The 25,188-nt window shown below is 30.6% G+C and overlaps 1 protein-coding gene across 2 annotated transcripts in view; it reads right to left on the bottom strand.

Moving 5' to 3' along the window:
- insc (spindle orientation adaptor protein inscuteable) overlaps positions 1–25,188 on the bottom strand; it is a 253,116-nt gene that overhangs the window by 44,879 nt on the left and 183,049 nt on the right. For both annotated transcript variants that reach the window (XM_075378868.1, XM_075378869.1), the window contains one exon: positions 9,192–10,792. In XM_075378868.1, coding sequence (XP_075234983.1) covers positions 9,192–10,780 — 1,589 coding nt within the window. In that variant the 5' untranslated portion in view covers positions 10,781–10,792. The remainder of the gene's footprint in view (positions 1–9,191; positions 10,793–25,188) is intronic.

The following is a 25,188-nucleotide window of genomic DNA, read 5'->3' as shown; positions in this document are numbered from 1 at the left end:
TGAACCACTACACCGTACACCGTCGCTTTCTTTAAAAAAAAAACCCCTCAAAAAGACATAAGAATGGTTTTTAGATATTTATCTCAAGAATATTTTGCAAGCTTAAATCTACTGAATATCTCCTTTACTATAGTCGGGATTGGGAAAATTTACAATCATTGTTCAAATTTTTTTTTACTTTTCCTTTACCCGTTTCATAGTCGAATTTCGAAAAAATCTAGAAAGAAATTAGTTTCTAGATATTTTCATGAAGATTACACACACCGAAAATCAATTGATATCCTCATTTTTGAAAAGCAGGGTTTCAAAAAAAAAATAATAAAAAATCCATTTTAACCCGTTAAACTAGATATTTGAAAAAAAATAAAAGTTGATTTTTAGATATTTAAATATCAATTGATATTCTCATTTTTTACCGAGAAATTAAAAAAAAATAGTCGAATTTAAAAAAAAAAATTATCAAAAAACAAAGATCTTTGATATGATATCACAAAAAAAAGTCATGATACCAAAGAAAGCAGGGGCAGATAAATGTGAAGAATACAGAACAATTAGTTTAACTAGTCATGCATCAAAAATCTTAACTAGATCCAGAATTCTGTATAGAATTCTTCTATACAGAAGAATTGAGAGGAGAGTGGAAGAAGTGTTAAGAGAAGATCAATTTGGTTTCAGGAAAAGTATAGGGACAAGGGAAGCAATTTTAGGCCTCAGATTAATAGTAGAAGGAACATTAAAAAAAAAAAAAAAACCTATATACTTGCCGTTTATAGACCTAGAAAAGGCATTCGATAACGTAGACTGGAATGAAATGTTCAGCATTTAAAAAAAATTAGGGTTCAAATACAGAGATAGAAGAACAATTGCTAACATGTACAGGAACCAAACAGCAACAGTAACAATTGAAGAACATAAGAAAGAAGCCGTAATAAGAAAGGAAGTCCGACAAGGATGTTCCCTATCTCCGTTACTTTTTAATCTTTACATGGAACTAGCAGTTAATGATGTTAAAGAACAATTTAGATTCGGAGTAACAGTACAAGGTGAAAAGATAAAGATGCTACGATTTGCTAATGATACAGTAATTCTAGCCGAGAGTAAAAAGGATTTAGAAGAAACAATGAACGGCATAGATGAAGTCCTACGCAAGAACTATCGCATGAAAATAAACAAGATGAAAACAAAAGTAATGAAATGTAGTAGAAATAACAAAGATGGATCACTGAATGTGAAAATAGGAGGAGAAAAGATTATGGAGGTAGAAGAATTTTGTTATTTGGGAAGTAGAATTACTAAAGATGGACGAAGCAGGAGCGATATAAAATGCCGAATAGCACAAGCGAAACGAGCCTTCAGTAAGAAATATAATTTGTTTACATCAAAAATTAATTTAAATGTCAGGAAAAGATTTTTGAAAGTATATGTTTGGAGTGTCGCTTTATATGGAAGTGAAACTTGGACGATCGGAGTATCTGAGAAGAAAAGATTAGAAGCTTTTGAAATGCGGTGCTATAGGAGAAAGTTAAAAATCAGATGGGTGGATAAAGCGACAAATGAAGAGGTATTGCGGCAAATAGATGAAGAAAGAAGCATTTGGAAAAATATAGTTAAAAGAAGAGACAGACTTATAGGCCACATACTAAGGCATCCTGGAATAGTCGCTTTAATATTGGAAGGACAGGTAGAAGGAAAAAATTGTGTAGGCAGGCCACGTTTGGAATATGTAAAACAAATTGTTAGGGATGTAGGACGTAGAGGGTATACTGAAATGAAACGACTAGCACTAGAAAGGGAATCTTGGAGAGGTGCATCAAACCAGTCAAATGACTGAAGACAAAAAAAAAAATTTAAATTAAAATAAATAAGCAAAAATAAAAAAAGAAATCAAATACAATAAAAAAAAAATTGGAAAACAATGATAAATAGGTAACACGTAAAATTCACGAACACAACTTGAACTAATTAAAATTAAATCACGTGAAAATAAACCATGCTGAATAAAAGAACAAATCATAATTCTGTAACAAGCAGATAAAAACACAGAAATAAGTCTTCAACTCAAAATAGAAACAATTAAACAAATCTCAGAAAATGAATTTAATCTAGGACAAGACAAGACATATTCACAACACAAAATAAAAAAATAAAAGAAGGTAAATAACTTAAAAGACCCTTAACAACAAAGAATCTTCGTCTATCCAACCAATCATAAACAATACCAATTAAAAAAAAAGACCAGAAGAAATAAATCCGTGAGCAACCATAAAAGAAATTGACCTTTAACCCTTTAAACAGGATATTTTTTAAAAAAATTATTTTTAGATATTCAAGCGAAAATCAATTTATATACTCATTTTTTACCGAGAAATCAAAAAAAGAGCCGGGTTTTAAAAAAATTATCAATAGTCCATTTTAGCTCTTTAAACTTGAAATTTAAAGAAACTAGAAATTAATTTTTAGATATTCTCATAAAGATTACACACACACACACACACACACACACACACACACGCGCGCGCGCGCGCGCACACACGCACGCACGCACACACGCACACACGCGCACACACACACACACACACAAAATCAAGTTACCTTCATTTGTTACCGAGAAAAATTAAAAAAATAGCAGAGTTTAAAAAAATCAAATATAGAAATTTCGTTTCTAGATATTCTCATGAATATTTTAGGCCATTAAAGGTCTTTAAACTCGGAATCTCAAAAACTCCTTTCTTAGTGTGCACATACACCGTGAACTTATATACAAATTTTCGGCGTTGATGAATCGGTCAGTCAATCTGGACAATTTGCTTTGTAGGAGCAGATATACGAGTATATAAATAAATATATATATATATATATATATATAATATACTATTATAATTATTAACAAACAAATGTCAAGTTTAAAACACTTTGTCTAAGCAAGCATTTAAATAACTAAATCTGTATTAATCAACATTTTATACATACGAGGAGGTATGCAGGAAATGAGAGAAAGAGAGAGATATTATCTCTAAACTATCTCTCTCTTTCTCTCATTTCCTCCATCCCCCTTCCAAAAATTGTATACCTTTATCAATAACAACGAAAATACTTGATCTGTCAGTTAACTGTTCATGTTAACACTTAGACTGGCTGTTATATATCTGCTGTTATCTAATTAAATATATTTTTTATAATTAAAATAAATATATTATAAACAAACCATATATATGTTAAAAATTAGTTTAAACCAGATAAATTAAGAGGAAAAAAATTATACATATGTTTGTTATAAATAAGGAAATGAACTGTTTTAAATCAGTTTAACTTAAAATTAGTTTTTTTGTTAGGTTTTTTTATTATATAAAAAAAAAGATGTATCATGTTCGAATAAATGGCAGCTTATTTAAATATATAACTGTATATTACCTTAGAAATATAAAATAAAAATTTAACTTACAATTTTTTTGTTACTGTTAAATTATATATCAAAATAAATTTTTGCGTTTAAAATATGATATTTTTATAAAAATCTAACTTAAGAATTTCCTTTCAATTAATTTTATTTAGGTTTTTTAATTTGTTTATTATAACAGGATAAATTTTAATAAAGTTTCATAATAATTATGAAGTCTTTTGAAATGATACAACTTTGAGATTGGGAGAATTAATATAAGATACATTACTCTTGAAAACTACCGAAAATCACTATATAGCATAACAATCATCATATACCAGGATTATTTCATTTGCTTACTTCCTTGAGTTGATAAAAACTATTCCTTATTAACATTCCATCTCTTATAATAGAAATGATATTGAGTTTTATAAATGATAAATATTTTTTTTTTGTCTTCAGTCATTTGACTGGTTTGATGCAGCTCTCCAAGATTCCCTATCTAGTGCTAGTCGTTTCATTTCAGTATACCCTCTACATCCTACATCCCCAACAATTTGTTTTACATACTCCAAACGTGGCCTGCCTACACAATTTTTCCCTTCTACCTGTCCTTCCAATATTAAAGCGAATATTCCAGGATGCCTTAGTATGTGGCCTATAAGTCTGTCTCTTCTTTTAACTATATTTTTCCAAATGCTTCTTTCTTCATCTATTTGCCGCAATACCTCTTCATTTGTCACTTTATCCACCCATCTGATTTTTAACATTCTCCTATAGCACCGCATTTCAAAAGCTTCTAATCTTTTCTTCTCAGATACTCCGATCGTCCAAGTTTCACTTCCATATAAAGCGACACTCCAAACATACACTTTCAAAAATCTTTTCCTGACATTTAAATTAATTTTTGATGTAAACAAATTATATTTCTTACTGAAGGTTCGTTTAGCTTGTGCTATTCGGCATTTTATATCGCTCCTGCTTCGTCCATCTTTAGTAATTTTACTTCCCAAATAAGAAAATTCTTCTACCTCCATAATCTTTTCTCCTCCTATTTTCACATTCAGCGGTCCATCTTTGTTATTTCTACTACATTTCATTACTTTTGTTTTGTTCTTGTTTATTTTCATGCGATAGTTCTTGCGTAGGACTTCATCTATGCCGTTCATTGTTTCTTCCTAATCCTTTTTACTCTCGGCTAGAATTACTATATCATCAGCAAATCGTAGCATCTTTATCTTTTCACCTTGTACTGTTACTCCGAATCTAAATTGTTCTTTAACATCATTAACTGCTAGTTCCATGTAAAGATTTAAAAGTAACGGAGATAGGGAACATCCTTGTCGGACTCCCTTTCTTATTAGGGCTTCTTTCTTATGTTCTTCAATTGTTATTGTTGCTGTTTGGTTCCTGTACATGTTATCAATTGTTCTTCTATCTCTGTATTTGAACCCTAACTTTTTTAAAATGCTGAACATTTTATTCCAGTCTACGTTATCGAAAGCCTTTTCTAGGTCTATAAACGCCAAGTATGTTGGTTTGTTTTTCTTTAATCTTCCTTCTACTATTAATCTGAGGCCTAAAATTGCTTCCCTTGTCCCTATACTGTTCCTGAAACCAAATTGGTCTTCTCCTAACACTTCTTCCACTCTCCTCTCAATTCTTCTGTATAAAATTCTAGTTAAGATTTTTGATGCATGACTAGTTAAACTAATTGTTCTGTATTCTTCACATTTATCTGCCCCTGCTTTCTTTGGTATCATAACTATAACACTTTTTTTGAAGTCTGATGGAAATTTCCCATTTTCATAAATATTACACACCAGTTTGTATAATCTATCAATCGCTTCCTCACCTGCACTGCGCAGGTGATGATAAATATATCGATTAACAAATATAAAACTAATATTAGCTTCACAACTGATTGTATATTTAACATCATTACTTTCATAGAAATTATTAAAGATTATTTAATAAATATTATTTTCTGTATTATAATATATAAGTATGAAATTGTTAATATTTTTTTATAAACTTTTTTTAACCTAACGCTTAGTGATTTTTACGGTTAAAGATCAACATCAGAGTTTTTCAAATTTTAAGTTTAAATTGAAATTAGCAAAAAAGGTAAAGTCGAATATTATATTTTTTTACTTTCTTGTACGAAGTAAAGGAAGTATTGTGATCGCGAAAAATTTCGGTTTTCAGATTTAAACGAAAATATTAATTTTGACCATCCCTGAATCCATTTTGACTAGGTTCGGCGTGACGTTTGTACGTACGTATGTATCTCGCATAACTCAAAAACGATTCATGTTGAAGAATGTTGAAGATGATGTTGACATTTTGGATTTAGGTCTTTGTAACATCTAATTGTGCACCTCTCCTTTTGATTGCAATCGACTGGACCAAAAGTGTCCAAAAAAGCCCAAAATCCAAAAAAATTGGATTTTGGACTTTTTTTAACTGCATAATAAGCCCTCATTGGACGTTTTGCAACTATATATCATTAATGGTACTTATTTTCATTGGTTCCAGAATTATAGCCCAATAAAATTTTAATTAATGTAATATTTGGATGTTACAAGGGAAAGGCACATCGGTTCGAATCCGACTTCATATCCTTTTTTTAAACATATTGATTTATTTATAATTATTAACGTCTGATTGTAAAAAAGGTTTTACAATAAATAATAATTCAATAATAACAATAAAATTAAAAAATATTAGAAAGTATTAATGAAATAAAATTTTATGTACATTTCATTAAAAAAAAAAGAAGAAATGTGAATATATAATTTAATAGGTGTACAAGTACGTTATGTGATGTCCACATCAGACGTTTTGAGATTACATATTAACAGGCTGTACTGGAACTAAACTTAAGTGTCCTTACTCAAACTGAAAAACGTGGAAAAATACACTATATCGCTTCATTTTTCTTTGTTCGCCATTTTGTTTATTTATAAAAATGTATATTTCAAGAACAGAGATATTCGTACTTTAATGAAATATAGTGTACACAAGCCGCCCCAAAAATTAAGACAAATGGTACAGAATTGCGAAGAGCAACACTAGCGAACCCAAAGCGTGCAGCCAAATTATTGAAGTAGAAAGAAATATTTTTGAAAATTTACTGTAATCTTAATTAAAAGTATCAATTAAATTTTCATTTTTTTAACTTTATATCAATTGTATGGTTTAACTTCTTGTTCTGTTGTAGCGTCTCGGCCTTTCATCCGAAGGTCCCGGGTTCGAATCCCGGTCAGGCATGGTATTTTCACACGCGCTACAAATCATTCATCTTATCCTTTGAAGCATGCCTAACGGTGGACCCGGAGGTTAACCAAAAAAAATAAAAAATAAAAATAAAAAACTTCTTGTTCTGTAGTTGATGATATTTTTAAGTTTTCATTCGGTACGTGTTAGTGATAAAATCAAATTTCTTGAACTTGATTTTTTTAAAACGCTATTTTACATTAATTTTCTCAGAAGTAAATTTTCTATAGGTTTTGATAATAAATTGTACGCATTTATTAGTCATTTAACAAAGTTTTTGTATTACAAACTTAAAATATCTGATGTGGACACCAAATGACTTCCTTGTACGTCTATTAAATTACATATACACACTTTTTACTGAATTTCATTTAAACTTACTTGATTTGAAACTGAGATACGATCCTCCAATTCTTTAATAAAGTGGACAGTTACATAACTGCATTGTGATGGACACCAAATTACATCACATTTTTTGTGGTGTCCGTATCAGTATTTTATATTAGTTTACTAGCAGACCCGGCAATGCTTTGCTATTGCTTGATTTGAGTATATATATATATATATATATATATATATATAGATTAAATGAACACAATTGAAAGTTTGATAAAACATTAACAAAATGAACATTACGGAACTTCACAAAATTTAACCTTTCCCTTTTACCCTTTTTCCCTATTCGTTTCCCCTTTTCCTTAACCCCATTTTATATTTTACCACATTCCCTTTCATTTTCCCGTTTCCCCCTATTCCCTTTCTCCCTTACTTTCTTTTGTCCCCTTTACATTTCCTTTTCTCGTTTTTCTTTTCCCCGTTTCCCCTTTACCCCCCATTTACCCCTTCTTCCCTTTTACCTATTCCGATTTTTCCCTTTCTCCCTTTTTCCCCGAGCGTAAATCGGTCTAGTAGTTTTTTACTCTATAGCGGACACACATATCGGAAACATTGAAATGGAATTGTAAACTATTTAGTATATTGTGCGTTATATTTAGTATATTGTGCGTTACTTTTACGTCCAACAGATAGCGCTGTTTAAAAAAAACAACATGTTTTTACCTGTCACAGGTGTGACATGTTAGGTATATAAATAGTAGGTATTTACACTCAAACATACCATCCTCTAAAGTAATACCTGAACGGTCATTCCCGTAGGCTACGCAAGAAAAAGAAAGGTATATAGTCGGTCTCCGTGGTAGTGTCTCGACTTTTCATCCAAAGGTCCCGGGTTCAAATCCCGGTCAGGCATGTCATTTTCACACATGCTACAAACCGTTCATCTCATCCTCTGAAGCAATACCTAACGGCGGTCTCGGAGGTTAAACAGGAAAAATAGGTATATAAAAACACGCGCGTATTCGAATACAACGTTGTGTCAAAATTTCAAAGCAATCGGTGAAGAAATTTCCGAGATTTACGATTTTGAACAAACGAACATTTACATTTTTATTTATATACGTTTTTTTTTCTCAATAACAATTATAATTACAATCGGCTCTCCTGCGGAGCCATAAATAAGTTTCCTGACAAAAGCACGTGATAAGAAGGTCCTTAAGGGACTCCCAAAATAAATAATATACAATAAATAGTTGCAAGCAAACTTAAAGTCAAATATGAAATTTCAAGCTCAGCTATAAATCACAAACCATTAATTTTAGCACCATATAGTCCAAAAAACAAACATTAATAACAAATAAAAAAGAAAGAGAAGTAACAAGAAATTAGATACGACACCACTAAACTTGACGGTGTTAGATTCCAAACTGTTACGCAGACCCTAAGTCGAGTACATGGGCTCGTTTCAACCGTCGGACGTCTCTGCTGTTATCGAGTAGATTAATTGCAAAGTGGTTTACGTGATTCTCAAGCCTCTGCAGATATTTGACATTGCGCTGTTTTGCAATCTCACGAACCGATGGGAGCTCTAGATAATCCTGAATCTCATCATTCCGCGTGAACCACGGAGATTCGGCAATTACCTATTTTGTTCTGAAATCGTTGTATAATATCCACATTACTAGTACTAGCCGTTCCCCACAATTCTACACCGTACGTCCAGATTGGGCGCAGGATAGCCTTATAAATTAAGATCTTGTTGGATAGCAAGAGGCCTGAGTTCCTTCGTATCAACCAATGAAGTTCCCTTGCGTTTAGCTGTTTCCTTTTCATCCTCACGTGATACTTCCGGGTCAAACGCCGATCGATTTATACACATACATATATTAATTAATTTTTCAATACTTGAGCGATGTGAAACAAAATGTTACAATTAATGAATTTTTGTACCATTCAAAATGTAATTGATGCATTTAATTAAGATTTCAGTAAAATTTCAAAAAAATATTTTTTTTTTACAATAGGTTAAACCGGTTAGTTAACCAGATAGATAAATTTTTATGTAAAAAAATACCAAACCTAATTGGGATTTGAACGCCTTACAGGTGAACAGCATTTACACTAACCACTCCGACTAAAATGTCAACAATAATTAAAACTTAATAATATTAATAAAATGAAATAAAAATTATCTTACCTTTGGTTTTTATTTTCATAATAACTATTTTCATTAGGTTCATTGAAATTTAATTTTTGCGGTGTTAGTTTATTTTTTGTTAAATCTTCTCCGGTAGGTAATTTTTTGGTATTATTAGATGAACAACTCTTTGGTGTAGAACAATACTCGGGCGGTCCGGGTATCGACCACGTACTTGAATTATTATCATTACAATTAAAATTATTTTTATTATTATTATCACCATGACTATTATTAGAAATAATATCACCAACAAATTTAGCAGTTTCTTCAGTACGACAAAAACTAGAATCAAAGGAACTTACATCTTCTTTTTCACCCGTTTCTTCTTCATCTTCATCTACTTCATAATAATCGATTTCTTTATAATTTTCTTTTATATTTTTTCTTCTTTTATTATAAGCAAATAATTCGTAATCATTTTCACGTTGCGATCGTAAAATTCTTGTTTGTTCTAAACTTCTATTAGGATCGTTTCTTAAAAATAATCTATGTATTGTAGTTTCATTTATTTGTGAAGAACGTAATCTCGTTCTTTCTAAACTTCTATTTAAATCGTTAATTTTTTTATTAGAATTTGTGTTTAATTTAAATTTTGGTTTTGTACCGTTTGTATTTAAATTATTATCACAATTCGTTAAATCAGTATTTGAATTTTCTAAACTATAATTATTTTCTATACTTATCTCATTCTTTATCAATTCATTATTATTATTACAATTTATTGGTAAACTTAAAAAATCTTTTTGATCGATAGATGATAGTTCTTCTTTTGTTACATCACCATCATCATCATCCTCATCATGAAAGATATCATCATTAAAATAAGGTAATGAAGTATTTCTACTTGGATATTTATTTTTTTTATTAACAGTATTAGGTAATGTTTTATTTTTTTTATTATAATTTAAATTTTCCTGTAATGTTATTTTTAATTCTTTAACAACATGATTAAATTTTATTTTATTTTCATTTTTTTCTTCAAAAAACGTTAAGTCATCTTCAAAATCATTGTCATTATTATCTTGACGTAATTCATCATAATTTTTATTTTTTGTTGTTAAAAAATTTCTTTGTTTATTACTATTTGTTGAACTACCATTTTGTAAAATTGTATTTTTTATATCTTTTAATGGATAAGATGTTGTAACTTTTTTTAATGTTTTTATATCCATAGTTTTATTATTATCTATTAAAACTTCTTCTACAGTTTCATCAACGTTTATTATTTCACACTTCTCTAATAAATTTTGATCGATTTTACTATTATCATTTACTTTATTTTTTGGTGATTTATTTAAAGAAGTATTAATAGGCACTCTATTAGTTGTAGGTGAATTTGTTTCTGAATCAGAAAAACCAGAATCTTGACTTCTATGACTTTCTGGGCTGCTTAATGAACCCCTATCGCTTTCATTACCGTTATGATTATCATCATCGTCGTTGCAGTTTTTAACATTTAAATGCCAATTATTTGTATCTTCCTCTTCTTCAGTATCGTCATCATCATCATTTTTATCGTTAGTATTATTATTCTCGTTAAAATTACCCCACCATACTTTACTATTTCTTCGAACAAATTCTTCCATAGTTTTCTTCCTCTGTAAATAAATCAAAACAAATTTATTAATATATTATTTTTTTGTAAATTAAACAAACATAATGTAATTAAATTTTAGTTTCCTGGCATTATAACTCTAGTGCTATGCTCCAAGAAGGAAAGTAAAAATATGAGGAATGGGTTTTTTGCATTTCTCGACGTTTCATGAAAAATAAATTGGGGGTAAAGTTCGCGTGCGTGTAAGAAACCTCAATTTTTTATCGTTGTTGTTATTATAAATTGACTAGCAGACCCGACAATGCTACGTTATTGCTAGATTTGCTATATTTAGAGAGAGAGAGATTAAATTAACACAATTGAAAGTTTGATAAAACAAAAACATTCAAAACATTAACACTACGAACTTCACAAAATTTAACCTTTCACTTTATCCCTTTTTCACTTTTCCATTTCCCTTTTCGTTTGCCGCTATCTACTTCTTTCCAATTTTACAGTTTTCTCTTTTTCCCATTTTCCCCTATTCCAATATTTTATTTTTTATTTTATTCCGTTTTTCCTTGCGCGTAAATCGGTCCAGTAGTATTTTAGTCTATAGAGGAGATATATATCAACACTGCATTTATATATATATAGATAGATAGATAGATAGATAGAGAAAGAGAAGAAGAAGAAGAAGAAGAAATAGAAAAAGAAAAAGAAAAAAGAAAAAGAAGAAAAAGAAGAAGAAAAAGAAAAGAAAAAAGAAGAAGAAGAAGGAGGAGGAGTAGGAGGAGGAGGAGGAGAAGAAGAAGGAGGAGGAGAAGAAGAAGAAGAAGAAGGACGAGGAGGAGGAGGAGGAGGAGAAGAAGAAGAAGAAGAAGAAGAAGAAGAAGAAAGTCTGTTTGTGTATTTGTTTGTTTCGTGAATAACCAGCGCTCCCCTAGCTGATCTATATCAGCTACATAAATAAATGTTGTATCATAAATGTATCATCTATGAAAATAAATGTTTTTACAAAAACTATTTTTTGTAAAAACATTTATTTTTATGTATCATATATATACATATTCTGAATATGTCAAATCGGTCCAAAAAATAAAAATTTTCTAAATATGTCAACCTCAGTGCCACCTAGCGATACTATTTTTTTGTAAAAATATCTCTTTTCACGTAACTAATACATTTTCTGAATATGAGCCAAATCTGACCATAAATACAATTTTATGAAATATCTCGACCCCCAATGCCACCTAGCGGGTAAATTTTTTGCAAAATTTTTTTTCACGTAATTAATATATATTATAAATATGAGCCAAATCGGAACATAAATATAATTTTTCTAAATATCACGACCTCAGCGCCACCTAGCGGGTCCAAACTAATTCAAAAACCTTCCCTGGCATGCTTCCAACCATTCCCCAAAGTTTCATCGCTATCGGATGAACGGTTTAGGAAGGCATAAGAGACATACAGACAAACAAACATTCATTTTTATATATATAGATTATTTTGTTAATGCGATGATTTACGGAGTAAATCGAATGCCGAATTATTTTATTTTATTAAAAAAAATACAGATAATGAAAAAAAATAATTTATAAAAAATTCAACAGAAAAAATCTTTCTCAGAAGGGTAGAAGAAATTTTGAATAAAATTTTCAACATTACCCTCCATATAACAACAACGTAAATATAGTTTTAAAGATCACAAATTAATACTTCGGCTACGTCCTGAAAATTGACATTTGTTCTTAGAAAGTTATACTTAAAAAAAAATCTATTTTGCAACAAGACCCTTTTTTAACTCTAATAATTTTCTTAAAAATTATAAGAAATATAGCTCAGGTACAGTTTTATTATATTTTTCAGATCAAAATTTAAATTCCAAGAATTTTAATATGGCTTCATTTTACCCTTGGAGTAAAAATCAGGGCGAGATTTTTTAGAACCTATAACTCCAAAACAAAGTGTTTCTTGGAGTCATATTTATAATAAAGGTTTTCCGTTACTTTCACTTCTAGAATATGTCCTGAGAATTTTTCTTCCCGTCTCTCATGAGAGTCTCTCTCCTCTCTTTTGTATAATGTGTGCGCGCTTGCTCGCAAATATATATATATGTTACGGTAAACCCCCGAATACCGGTAAATCTTTTGTGTTACCGGTAAATTTCTAACATTTACCAAGTCGCTTGGTAAAAGTCCGAAAAAATCTTGAAAACCACATTTTTTATGACTTTTACCAAATAGTTTTGGTCATTATTGAAATTTACCATAGACTGTTGGTTAAAGTTGACAATTCTGTAATGAAATCACACAAAAGTATGAATTTAAAAATGCTCTTCCCAATTTTGGAATTTCAGTGCACTGCGGGTGAAAAATGAAACAGGTTTTTTTCAAAAGATTACAAAAAACTTTATTTTGCTATATAACACTAAGACATTTCAAAAACTTTACAAGTAATTAATTCATATATACACTAATATTCAGGAATGAATAATTTTCAGCAAACTTCTACAATGGTAAATAGCAATATATTCGTTCTTATAATTAAATGAATTCTTTCGAGACTACAAACTACAAACTCTGTACGCTACAAACTACAAACTATACTGTACTGTACTATACTACTGTACTACTGTACTACTGTACTATACTATACTGTACTCAAACTACAAATTATAAACTGTTAAACTAAAAATAATGGCCATTTCAAGTACTAGATAATAACTCGTGAGATAAGTGAAGAATAAATATGAAATAATGATTTTGAAAGAGTAAATCCTTTTCAAAGGATAAAGCCTGTAGAATACAATTACCATTAAGAATAATCGATTAACTTTTTTGTATAAAAGTTATTCTTAATAATATTAGATAAAATTCAATCACATTTTCTTAGCAGTATGTTTTTTTAATCATGGTATTTTGTAAAAGGAAAGACGAACAAAAAACTGGAAGGCTATATTTTAAAAAACAGAATTTTTAGTTATATTTTTTATATCTTTCCTTAAGTTTTAGAACGGTTTGAACGAACAAAATGACTGTATTTAATGAAAAACGTTCAGCTGGGATTCAAAACTTTTTCACGCAGCAAAAATTGACAATAAATTAGGCTAAAAACAATCCGAATGTTAGACCCCGGGTTGTGTATTTAAGGGTTAACTATTAATTGATTATTCTCAAGTTTGAAAATGATCCATTTTAATGCAATTTATATTAAATTTAAGATCTCAGTATCTTAAATTCAGATACTGAGATCTGAATTAAAGGAGCATTAAAAGATTTAAATGGCAGAAAGGCTCCTGGAATAGACAGAATACCTGTAGAATTACTGCGGAGTGCAGGTGAGGAAGCGATTGATAGATTATACAAACTGGTGTATAATATTTATGAAAAAGGGGAATTTCCGTCAGACTTCAAAAAAAGTGTTAGTCATGATACCAAAGAAAGCAGGGGCAGATAAATGTGAAGAATACAGAACAATTAGTTTAACTAGTCATGCATCAAAAATCTTAACTAGAATTCTATACACAAGTATTGAGAGGAGAGTGGAAGAAGTGTTAAGAGAAGATCAATTTGGTTTCAGGAAAAGTATAGGGACAAGGGAAGCAATTTTAGGCCTCAGATTAATAGTAGAAGGAAGATTAAAAAAAAAACAAACCTATATAATTGCCGTTTATAGACCTAGAAAAGGCATTCGATAACGTAGACTGGAATAAAATGTTCAGCATTTAAAAAAAGTTAGGGTTCAAATACAGAGATAGATTTGGAGTAACAGTACAAGCTGAAAAGATAAGGATGCTACGATTTGCTGATGATATAGTAATTCTAGCCGAAAGTAAAAAGGATTTAGATGAAACAATGAACGGGATAGATGAAGTCCTACGCAACAACTATCGCATGAAAATAAACAAGAAGAAAACAAAAGTAATGAAATGTAGTAGAAATAACAAAGGACCGCTGAATGTGAAAATAGGAGGAGAAAAGATTATGGAGGTAGAAGAATTTTGTTATCTGGGAAGTAGAATTACTAAAGATGGACGAAGCAGGAGCGATATAAAATGCCGAATAGCACAAGCTAAACGAGCCTTCAGTAAGAAATATAATTTGTTTACATCAAAAATTAATTTAAATGTCAGGAAAAGATTTTTGAAAGTATATGTTTGGAGTGCCGCTTTATATGGAAGTGAAACTTGGACGATCGGAGTATCTGAGAAGAAAAGATTAGAAGCTTTTGAAATGTGGTGCTACAGGAGAGTATTAAAAATCAGATGGGTGGATAAAGTGACAAATGAGACGTATTGCGACAAATAGATGAAGAAAGAAGCATTTGGAAAAATATAGTTAAAAGAAGAGACAGACTTATAGGCCACATACTAAGGCATCCTGGAATAGTCGCTTTAATATTGGAAGGACAGGTAGAAGGAAAAAATTGTGTAGGCAGGCCACGTTTGGAATATGTAAAACAAATTGTTAGGGATGTAGGATGTAGAGGGTATACTGAAATGAAACGACTAGCACTAGATAGGGAATCTTGGAGAGCTGCATCAAACCAGTCAAATGACTGAAGACAAAAAAAAGAAAATTAATGCAATTTTTGAACTGAAATCCCGAAACTGAGAAGAGCATTTTTAAATACATGCTCTTTCCTATTTAGAAGTAATTTCGTTGCAGAATTGTCAACTTTTACCAACAGAATATGGTAATTGTCAATAATGATCAAAACGATTTGGTAAAAGTCCGAATTAAATGTGTTTTCAAGATTTTTTCGGACTTTTACCATGTAACTCGGTAAATGTTACAATTTACCGGTAAAACTTAAGATTTACCGGTATTCGGGGTTTTACCGTAAGGTTATATATATATATATATATAAAATTTATCAAAATATTAAAAAAGACGTAATATGTTTTTAAAAATTGTAAAAAATTATGACACACTTTAATTTTTAAAAGAATCTAATGGGATTGTAAAAATGTATTTATGAGATACATTATATGCAATAAACTTAAGTAAAACGGGGCAGCAATGTACACAGAAGAATAGAAAGATACGCACACAAACATCCGATTATGAAATGAAATAATTTACATAAATTTTATAAACAAATAATAATCAGCAACTTGGAAAATAAATGAAATAAAGTTCACGACATAAAACGTGGAATAATAATAACATATTGTATTACTTTAAATGAATGACGTAATAAAACATAAAAATTATTACAATTTTATTGATTCGTGATCGAATGAAACAAAAACAAAAAAACAAATACAATAATTTGAATAATTCGTGAAAATATAACACTTATATTATTTTTTTAATGAAAATATTTATCCCTATCATTTCATATTATAAGGATTAAAATTTATTCGTTCAACAGCAAATATAGGCAACACGAATTGCATATTCTGTAATAAATCTATATTAAAAAGTTAAATCGCAAATAAAATTTAAAAAAATTATATATATTTTTATGGAATTTAAGAAATAAATCAACTTAAGTATAAATATGCAAGTATATAAATGAAATTCAAGCCAGCTGATATTTTAAGTTATCATTTTAGAAAAAAATGTCAATTTTACTATGTTTATGTAGATGGGACATTTTTTTTTAACCTCCAGGATCTACCGTTAGGCATTGTTCAAGCGATGAGATGAATGATTTGTAGCGTGTGTGAAAATGTTATTCCTGACCGGGATTCGAACCCGGGACCTCCAGATGAAAGGCCGACACGCTACGACTCGCGCCACGGAGGCCGACGGATGGGAACTGTAGATGGGAATTTAAAAATAAGATTTCAATCATTAAAAATAGATAAATAAAGTTTAGCAAATGCTCCTATCTCGAATAGATCTATTTCTATTTAGCACTCTAAGATTCCATGAGGTTCCCCCGGAGAGGAACCATTAAATTTTTTAAATGAAAATGGTAGGACTGTGACGAACCATTTTAAAAAGATAGAAAAAAATCTGATGTGGACATCACATAATTTCCTTGTACGCTAATTAAATTGCATTAACACACTTTTTTAAAATGAAAAGTACATAAAATTTTATTTCATTAAAACATTCTGATTTTTTTTTTGTTACTGAATTATTAAATGGTAGAAAGGTTTCTGGAACAGACGGAATACCTGTAGAATTACTGCGCAGTGCAGGTGAAGAAGCGATTGATAGATTATACAAACTGGTGTGTAATATTTATGAAAAAGGGGAATTTCCGTCAGACTTCAAAAAAAGTGTTATAGTAATGATACCAAAGAAAGCAGGGGCAGATAAATGTGAAGAATACAGAACAATTAGTTTAACTAGTCATGCATCAAAAATCTTAACTAGAATTCTATACAGAAGAATTGAGAGGAGAGTGGAGGAACTGTTAGGAGAAGACCAATTTGGTTTCAGGAAAAGTATAGGGACAAGGGAAGCAATTTTAGGCCTCAGATTAATAGTAGAAGTAAGATTAAAGAAAAACAAACCAACATACTTGGCGTTTATAGACCTAGAAAAGGCATTTGATAACGTAGACTGGAATAAAATGTTCAGCATTTTAAAAAATTTAGGGTTCAAATACAGAGATAGAAGAACAATTGCTAACATGTACAGGAACCAAACAGTAACAGTAACAATTGAAGAACATAAGAAAGAAGCCGTAATAAGAAAGGAAGTCCGACAAGGATGTTCCCTATCTCCGTTACTTCTTAATCTTTACATGGAACTAGCAGTTAATGATGTTAAAGAACAATTTAGATTCGGAGTAACAGTACAATGTGAAAAGATAAAGATGCTACGATTTGCTGATGATATAGTAATTCTAGCCGAGAGTAAAAAGGATTTAGGAGAAACAATGAACGGCATAGATGAAGTCCTACGCAAGAACTATCGCATGAAAATAAACAAGAAGAAAACAAAAGTAATGAAATGTAGTAGAAATAACAAAGATGGACCACTGAATGTGAAAATAGGAGGAGAAAAGATTATGGAGGTAGAAGAATTTTGTTATTTGGGAAGTAGAATTACTAAAGATGGACGAAGCAGGAGCGATATAAAATGACGAATAGTACAAGCTAAACGAGCCTTCAGTAAGAAATATAATTTGTTTACATCAAAAATTAATTTAAATGCCAGGAAAAGATTTTTGAAAGTATATGTTTGGAGTGTCGCTTTATATGGAAGTGAAACTTGGACGATCGGAGTATCTGAGAAAAAAAGATTAGAAGCTTTTGAAATGTGGTGCTATAGGAGAATGTTAAAAATCAGATGGGTGGATAAAGTGACAAATGAAGACGTATTACGACAAATAGATGAAGAAAGAAGCATTTGGAAAAATATAGTTAAAAGAAGAGACAGACTTATAGGCCACATACTAAGGCATCCTGGAATAGTCGCTTTAATATTGGAAGGACAGGTAGAAGGAAAAAATTGTGTAGGTAGGCCACGTTTGGAATATGTAAAACAAATTGTTAGGGATGTAGGATGTAGAGGTTATACTGAAATGAAACGACTAGCACTAGATAGGGAATCTTGGAGAGCTGCATCAAACCAGTCAAATGACTGAAGACAAAAAAAAAAACTGGATTATTATTCATGGTAAAAATTTCTTTATAATGAGAAGTTAATAACTATTAATAAATCCACATATTTAAATTAAAAACAAAAGTTAATATATATATATATATATTTATGAAGTCGGATTCGAACCGATGAAAGATCCCCTTGTTAGATCAAAATATATTTCATTAATAAAAATTCCATTTGGCTACAACTCTGGAACCAATGAAAATAAGAACCGCTTATGATATATCATTGAAAATCTCTCAATGAGAGCTTGTTACTGCAATTAAGAAATCCAATTTTTATGGTCCAGTCTATTGACTGGACCATAAGTGTTCTATAAATATATATTGTAAATATATAAACGAATATTGGGTGTCCTGAAAGGTGTGGGAATGCAAGGCAGACCGTCTGGACGTGTACAGGACAACGAAGTGTATTAAACACAAAAAAAAAAACTTCAGAATTTACCTTTTTAGAATATAAGTATTACTTTAATTATAATGCTATTTAAATAATACTTGAAACCGAGGAGTTCTTTATAAACATCCTATATATATATAAATCTTTTAAACTTATAAAAAGTTCACAAAAGGTCCTTGAAATAAAAAAATCAATGACATAAAATCCAATTTATATTGAATATATACATCTAAAAGTAAACTAGGGCAGTACAACGTATAATTAACTGAAAATCAACCAAATAGGCTACCACATTAAAAAAAAAAGACTGTACTATCCAATAAATCGTCTTGAAAAAACTAAAGATTAATTATAACACATAACAAATTTTGTAGAATAAAAAAAAATATACATACAATAATTTAAAAAAGAAATCGATAATAATAAAAAGAACAATAATAAAAAAAAAAATGATAGTCGCTTCTTTATTAAAGTGGTCACTTTGAACAAGAAGAGTAGAATGACCGTTTGTAAAGAAAAGAGATAAAGATAACAGAACAGGGTATTGTATTCATTGTACAAAGAAAGGAGTTGCGTGGCAATGGTGATGATGCCTATGTCCGCAATATGTGCGTAGAGTATTTTATTCTATCATTGTCATCAAAACATAATACTCCTTAACCTACCATCATCATCATCATCATCATCATTATTATTGTCGTCGTCTTCTTCTTTTTCACTACAACCGACCACTGCTACCTGGATTTAATCCAACAATATAATAAAAGGAGTTTTAAAATATACATGTATCCTTTTTGGTACTATATTTATTTTTATGGTGCGAATAATAAATAAACGTAAATGCTCAAGCGTAATAGTTTTATAAAAACTCTAGTTTAGCTTCCTTAATATTTATTTGTATATATTAAAATACAATTATTGAAAATATTTATAAAAAGTTTTAAATTAAAAAAAAAACATTTTGAGTGACAACACATCTATATCAGCTGTTTGTTTTTTTTAACTCCACAACTACTACTTCAGTAACTCCAACAACCACTAATTTTAACTGATTTTCATCAAATTGATTTCAAAGAAGGATTTTGTTTCAATTATTTTATTTAATTCATATAGCAACAGCAGGTTGATACACAGTAACGTTTACTAAAGATAGACAATAAAGAATTTCCCAAATCAGCTGATTCGGAAATCTAGAGTTCCAGCGTTCAAGTCCTAGTAAAGCCAGTTATTTTTACACGGATTTGAATATTAGATCGTGGATACCGGTGTTCTTTGGTGGTTGGGTTTCAATTAACTACACATCTCAGGAATAGTCGAATTGAGAATGTACAAGACTGCACTTCATTTACACTCATACATATCATCCTCTAAAGTATTATCTGAACGGTAGTTACTGGAGGCTAAACAGGAAAAAAAGACGATAAAGAATTAACCCAACGAGTTGGTCTAATGGTGAACGCGTCTTCCCAAATCAGCTGATTTGGAAGTTGAGAGTTCCAACGTTCAAGTCCTAGTAAAGTCGGTTATTTTTATACGGATTTGAATAGTAGATCGTGGATACCGGTAGTTAGGTTTCAATTAACCACACATGTCAGAAACGGTCGAACTTGAGACTGTACACGACTACAATTCATTTACATTGATACATATAATCCTCATTCATCCTGTGAAGTAATACCTGAACGGTAATTCCCGGAGGCTAAACAGGAAAAAGAAAAGAAAAGACGATAATGAAATGGTCGACCTCCGTTATCCTTCTACCAATTCATCAAATGTCATTACCACAAGATTTTTTTTTGGCTTCATGATTTCGCGACAAAGCTTGAAGCTTGTGAATGGGAATAGAAATGGAATTTTGTAACGTATGAGAAATTCCAAGCATGACCGGACTTCGAACCCAGGACCTCCGAATAAAAGGCCAAGACGATACAACTCTGCCACGGAGATCGGCGATTTATATTACATTTATTGCTACAAATATAAAAAATCGTATTAAAAAATTTATAACTCAAATTTATGTTCATTCCTGTCTATTTAAATTTAAGTTTAAGATTAAATTTAAGCAAATTAATTTAAGTTTAAGTTTAATCAAGCATAGCAAGAGAAGTTTTGGGAAACTATTTATGTGAATTCTTATGACGAAAAAAGTGAAAACGGATGATCCGCAATTGCGTTTCAAGCAATTCTGGAAGATATTCCCACTTTTTGATTTACACAATAAATGTATCTGTTCATATACAGGGCGTTTCATAATGTTCTTAGGAGTTACAAAAATTCAGTACAAAAAAGTATTCCAATTACCTAAATGAAAGTTGCACGAGGTGATGCAGGGACTCAAACAGTTTTTGTTAAAATCTATAAACGTTCAATATGTGGTCTTCTGGTGTGACACGGCACCCATCAACACGAAAGTCTTGCCAAACTCGTTCTAACATGTCATTTTCGATAGAGTTGATCGCATTGATTATGCGATCCTTTAGCTCAGTGATATCGTGCGGCAATGGTGGGATAAACGCCTTATCTTTCACGAAACCCCAGAGAAAGAAATCACATGGCATGAAGTCTGGTGATCTTGGTGGCCGCAGCATAATGTGTTGGTCTTCTTCAGACGCACGTCCTATTCAGCGCCGAGGTAATGTTGTGTTAAGGTACTGTCGAACCTCGTTATGAAAACGGGCAGGACAACCATCTTGCTGGAAAATGAAGTCGTTGAGTAGCTGAGGCATAAGCCATAATTGTAACATATCGAGGTATATCATGCCGGTTACTGTCGTTTCCATAAAAAAGAACGGCCCATACACTGCCTCACGAGAGATCGCACAAAAAAAATTTACTTTCGGAGAATCCCGAATGTGTTCCACATAAGCGTGTGGGTTTTCAGTTTTCCAAACTCGCACGTTATGACGGTTTACTTTGCCGCTAATATGTAAAGTAGCTTCATCGCTGAAAATTATCTTGTTTACAAAACCTTCATCTAACAACATCTTTTCCTGTAATTGCAAATAAAAATCGAGCCTACGTGTTTTATCTCCATCAGAAAGACGCTGAATTAATTGAAGACGGTACGGTTTGCACAATAAACGTTTACGGAGAACTCTCCACATTGTTGTTTTCGGAATTCCTAATTCTCTGCCTGCAGCCGCAGTCGATTTTGACGGGCTGAGAATGAAACTTGCACGCACACTTTCGACATCGACTTCTGAGGTTGACGGACGACCAGTTGATTTTCGCTTGCACAAGCAACCGGTTTCACTGAATTGTTTATACCGTGCACGAAATGAATTGTCACTTGGTGGCTCCTTATGAAATTTCAACCGAAACGCACGTTGCACAGAAATTACTGACTTTGACAAGCGAAATTCTAACACACAAAACGACTTCTCGCTTCCCGTTGCAGCCATTTTATCTCTCGTCAACGCCTAGCGAGCAATCGGTTGACCAATTGCCTAGTATATGTAGAAGAAACTATTTGAAGTACTCTTTCGTACAGTACTTGTTTTATTCTTATGAGTGAAAAAATTTTTTTTTTGTTAATGAATTTTCGAAACTCCGAAGAACATTATGAAACGCCCTGTATTTTACGACCAGTTGATTTACGAAGTCCGTGGTTCTGAAGTCCAAATCCTAACAAAAGTAAGCTTATATACGGATATGAAAATTATACAGTAGATACCGTTGTTCCCGTTAAAGCCCATCGGAGCTAGGAACGGGGGGGGGGGGGATGACGACCGGAAGCGTCACAAGTGGATACCTGTGTACTTTGATAGTTAGGGTTCAATTAACCACATGTCTCGGGAATGGTCAGCCTGAATTTGTACAAGACTATGCCTCATTTATATATTATACATATCATCCTCATCTCATTGGGCCTTGGGGAGGTTGCTTATGGTTTACCAGTTGAACATTTGAAAATAAAATTTAATGAAAAATTAAAAATAACAATAAAAGAGGTTTTCAAATATTTTTCCGAAATTCTAATGGAAGTTTCTGCTAAAATACGCATAAAATAAAGGAGGGAATGATAACGGAGGGAATAATAATAGGAAGCATCACGCGAGAACCAACCGATCGATTACTTTCAAATTTTCAGGATACATTTGTGTTATTCCAAGATTTTAAGCCATATATCGAAACCCCAGACACTTTTTTGGGGGAGTATGATTGTGGTATCAGAGCTTCTACGTCAAGAACGAGGGAAATGTTAAAAGAAATAGAACTTTTCTGGTTTTATTTTTTATTTATTAGCATTATTCTTACAACCACTACAGGATAAACATTACACAAAAACAAACGAACGATTACAAGCAAGCAAATGTACACAGCCGGGATCCAAAGGGCTTCGCCCTTTGGATCCCGGTCAGAGCATGAACCGGTCAGAGCATGTTTCCTGTCTAGACATGCTAGACAGGAAACATGCTCTGACCGGTTAGAAATGAATTATAATTTTAAACCAAAACTAGAATCGTTTTAATTTTGGAAAATATCTAGAAATAAAATCAATTTCTGTCAATCAGTTTCTTAATGAAATATATATATATATATATATATATATATATAGAGAGAGAGAGAGAGAGAGAGAGAGAGAGAAGAGACCTGGATTCAGCAAAAATATTAAGAAAGAAAAAAATATGTAACAGATTTTTATTTAAAAAACTTTATAAAGATGAAAACAAGTCCTTCTTTATACAATGTATTCTATGTAAGTATTGTGATCGCGAAAAATTTTGGTTTAAACGGAAATATCCATTTTGACCATCCCTGAATCCATTTTGACTAGTTTCAGCGTGACCACTGTACGTACGTACGTACGTATGTATCTCGAATAACTCAAAAACGATTAACCGTAGGATATTGAAATTTTGGATTTACGACTGTTATAACATCTAGTTGTGCATCTCCCCTTTTGATTGCAATCGACTGGACCAAAAGTGTCCAAAAAAGACCCCAAAAATAAATTTGATTTTGGACTTTTTCTTAACTGCAGTAATAAGCCCACATTGAAAGCTTTTCAACGATATATATGATAACTGGTAATTATTTTCATTGGTTCCAAAGTTATAGCCAAATAATATTTTAATTAATAAAATATTTGGATCTTACAAGGGGAAGGAATATCGATTCGAATCAGACTTCATCTCCTTTTTTTTTAAATTTAAATACAGTGATTTATTAATAATCATTAACCTATGATTGTAAAATAAAAAATTACAGTAAATAATAATTCAATAATAATAACAATAGAAAAAATCAGAAGTTATTAGAGAAATAAAATTTTATGTATTTTTAAAAATGTGTATACGTAATTTAAAAGGCTTACAAGCAAGTCATGTCATCCACATTAAATGTTTTTATATATACAAACAAAATAAAAAAATAATAAAGAGTCCTGATTAAATTATATTTAATTTTGAGTTGTAAAAATAGAAATAAAAAATAAATAAAACAAGATAAGCATTTTAAATACTAAAGATATAAACAGAAATGTATATATATATATTATTACCTAACATTTTAGAATTGATTAAAACAGAAATAAATATTCCTCTTTAAAAAAGATATAATCTCTGTATCTAGTTGGTTTTTTTTTATTTTTGCCCTAATTACAAAGTAAAATGGGTTTACTCATTCATTTTTATAATGCTCATTAATTTAAAATAAAAATACTACTATTCAAAACACACAAACACACACACACACACACACAAATTGACCTTATTAAAAAAATTAAATTCTTTCACTTGATTAGAACTAAGTGAGGTAATAAACAATATTGTTTTTAAAAAACTGGATTTCCATTTGGAAATTATACTGTGATTGATTCCAGGAAGTAAGTTTTTTAAATTGTAAATTGATGTTTTTTTTTTTAATTTTTATTTAGATGAAAAATATAATTAAATTATAAGATTAAACCAATAAGAAAAATTTATATATATATATATATATATATATATATATATATATATATATATATATATATATTTAAAAAATACATTATTTTTAACTGATAATTAATATGTTTTTACTATTTTTCTCACTGCTGAGCGCTTTTATAAAATTTTTAACGATAACATCATTAAAAAATTAATTTATACAGAAGAATAATTTTTTTCCAAAATATTTTTAAATGGTAAGATAACTACTTACCCATTTACTGAGCTTAATATAAATTGGGGTTATATTAGCAAAATTTTGAGAAAGTAGCCTAAAAAAACTATCTACCCGACTTTCTGGAAATACTGACCCCAAAAATTTACTAATAAATTGCCCCATATACATAAGTTTTGTATCTTCTTCTTTTTTTTTATCAAAATCTGTTTACCCAGTCAAAATTTATTAAGCTATCATGTACATACGAAAATTACCCCAAACCTTTTTTTTTTTTTTATTTTTTGGGGTCCCTGGGTCATGAAACGTTGAGAAATGGAAAAAAAGAACCCATACACCATTTTTTGACTGATTATCATGTAACAGCTCTTCAGCTATG

This window comes from Lycorma delicatula, chromosome 11 (assembly GCF_047948215.1).
Source record: "Lycorma delicatula isolate Av1 chromosome 11, ASM4794821v1, whole genome shotgun sequence".
NCBI classification, from domain to species: domain Eukaryota; kingdom Metazoa; phylum Arthropoda; class Insecta; order Hemiptera; family Fulgoridae; genus Lycorma; species Lycorma delicatula.
This window is presented reverse-complemented; position numbering and strand designations above follow the sequence as displayed.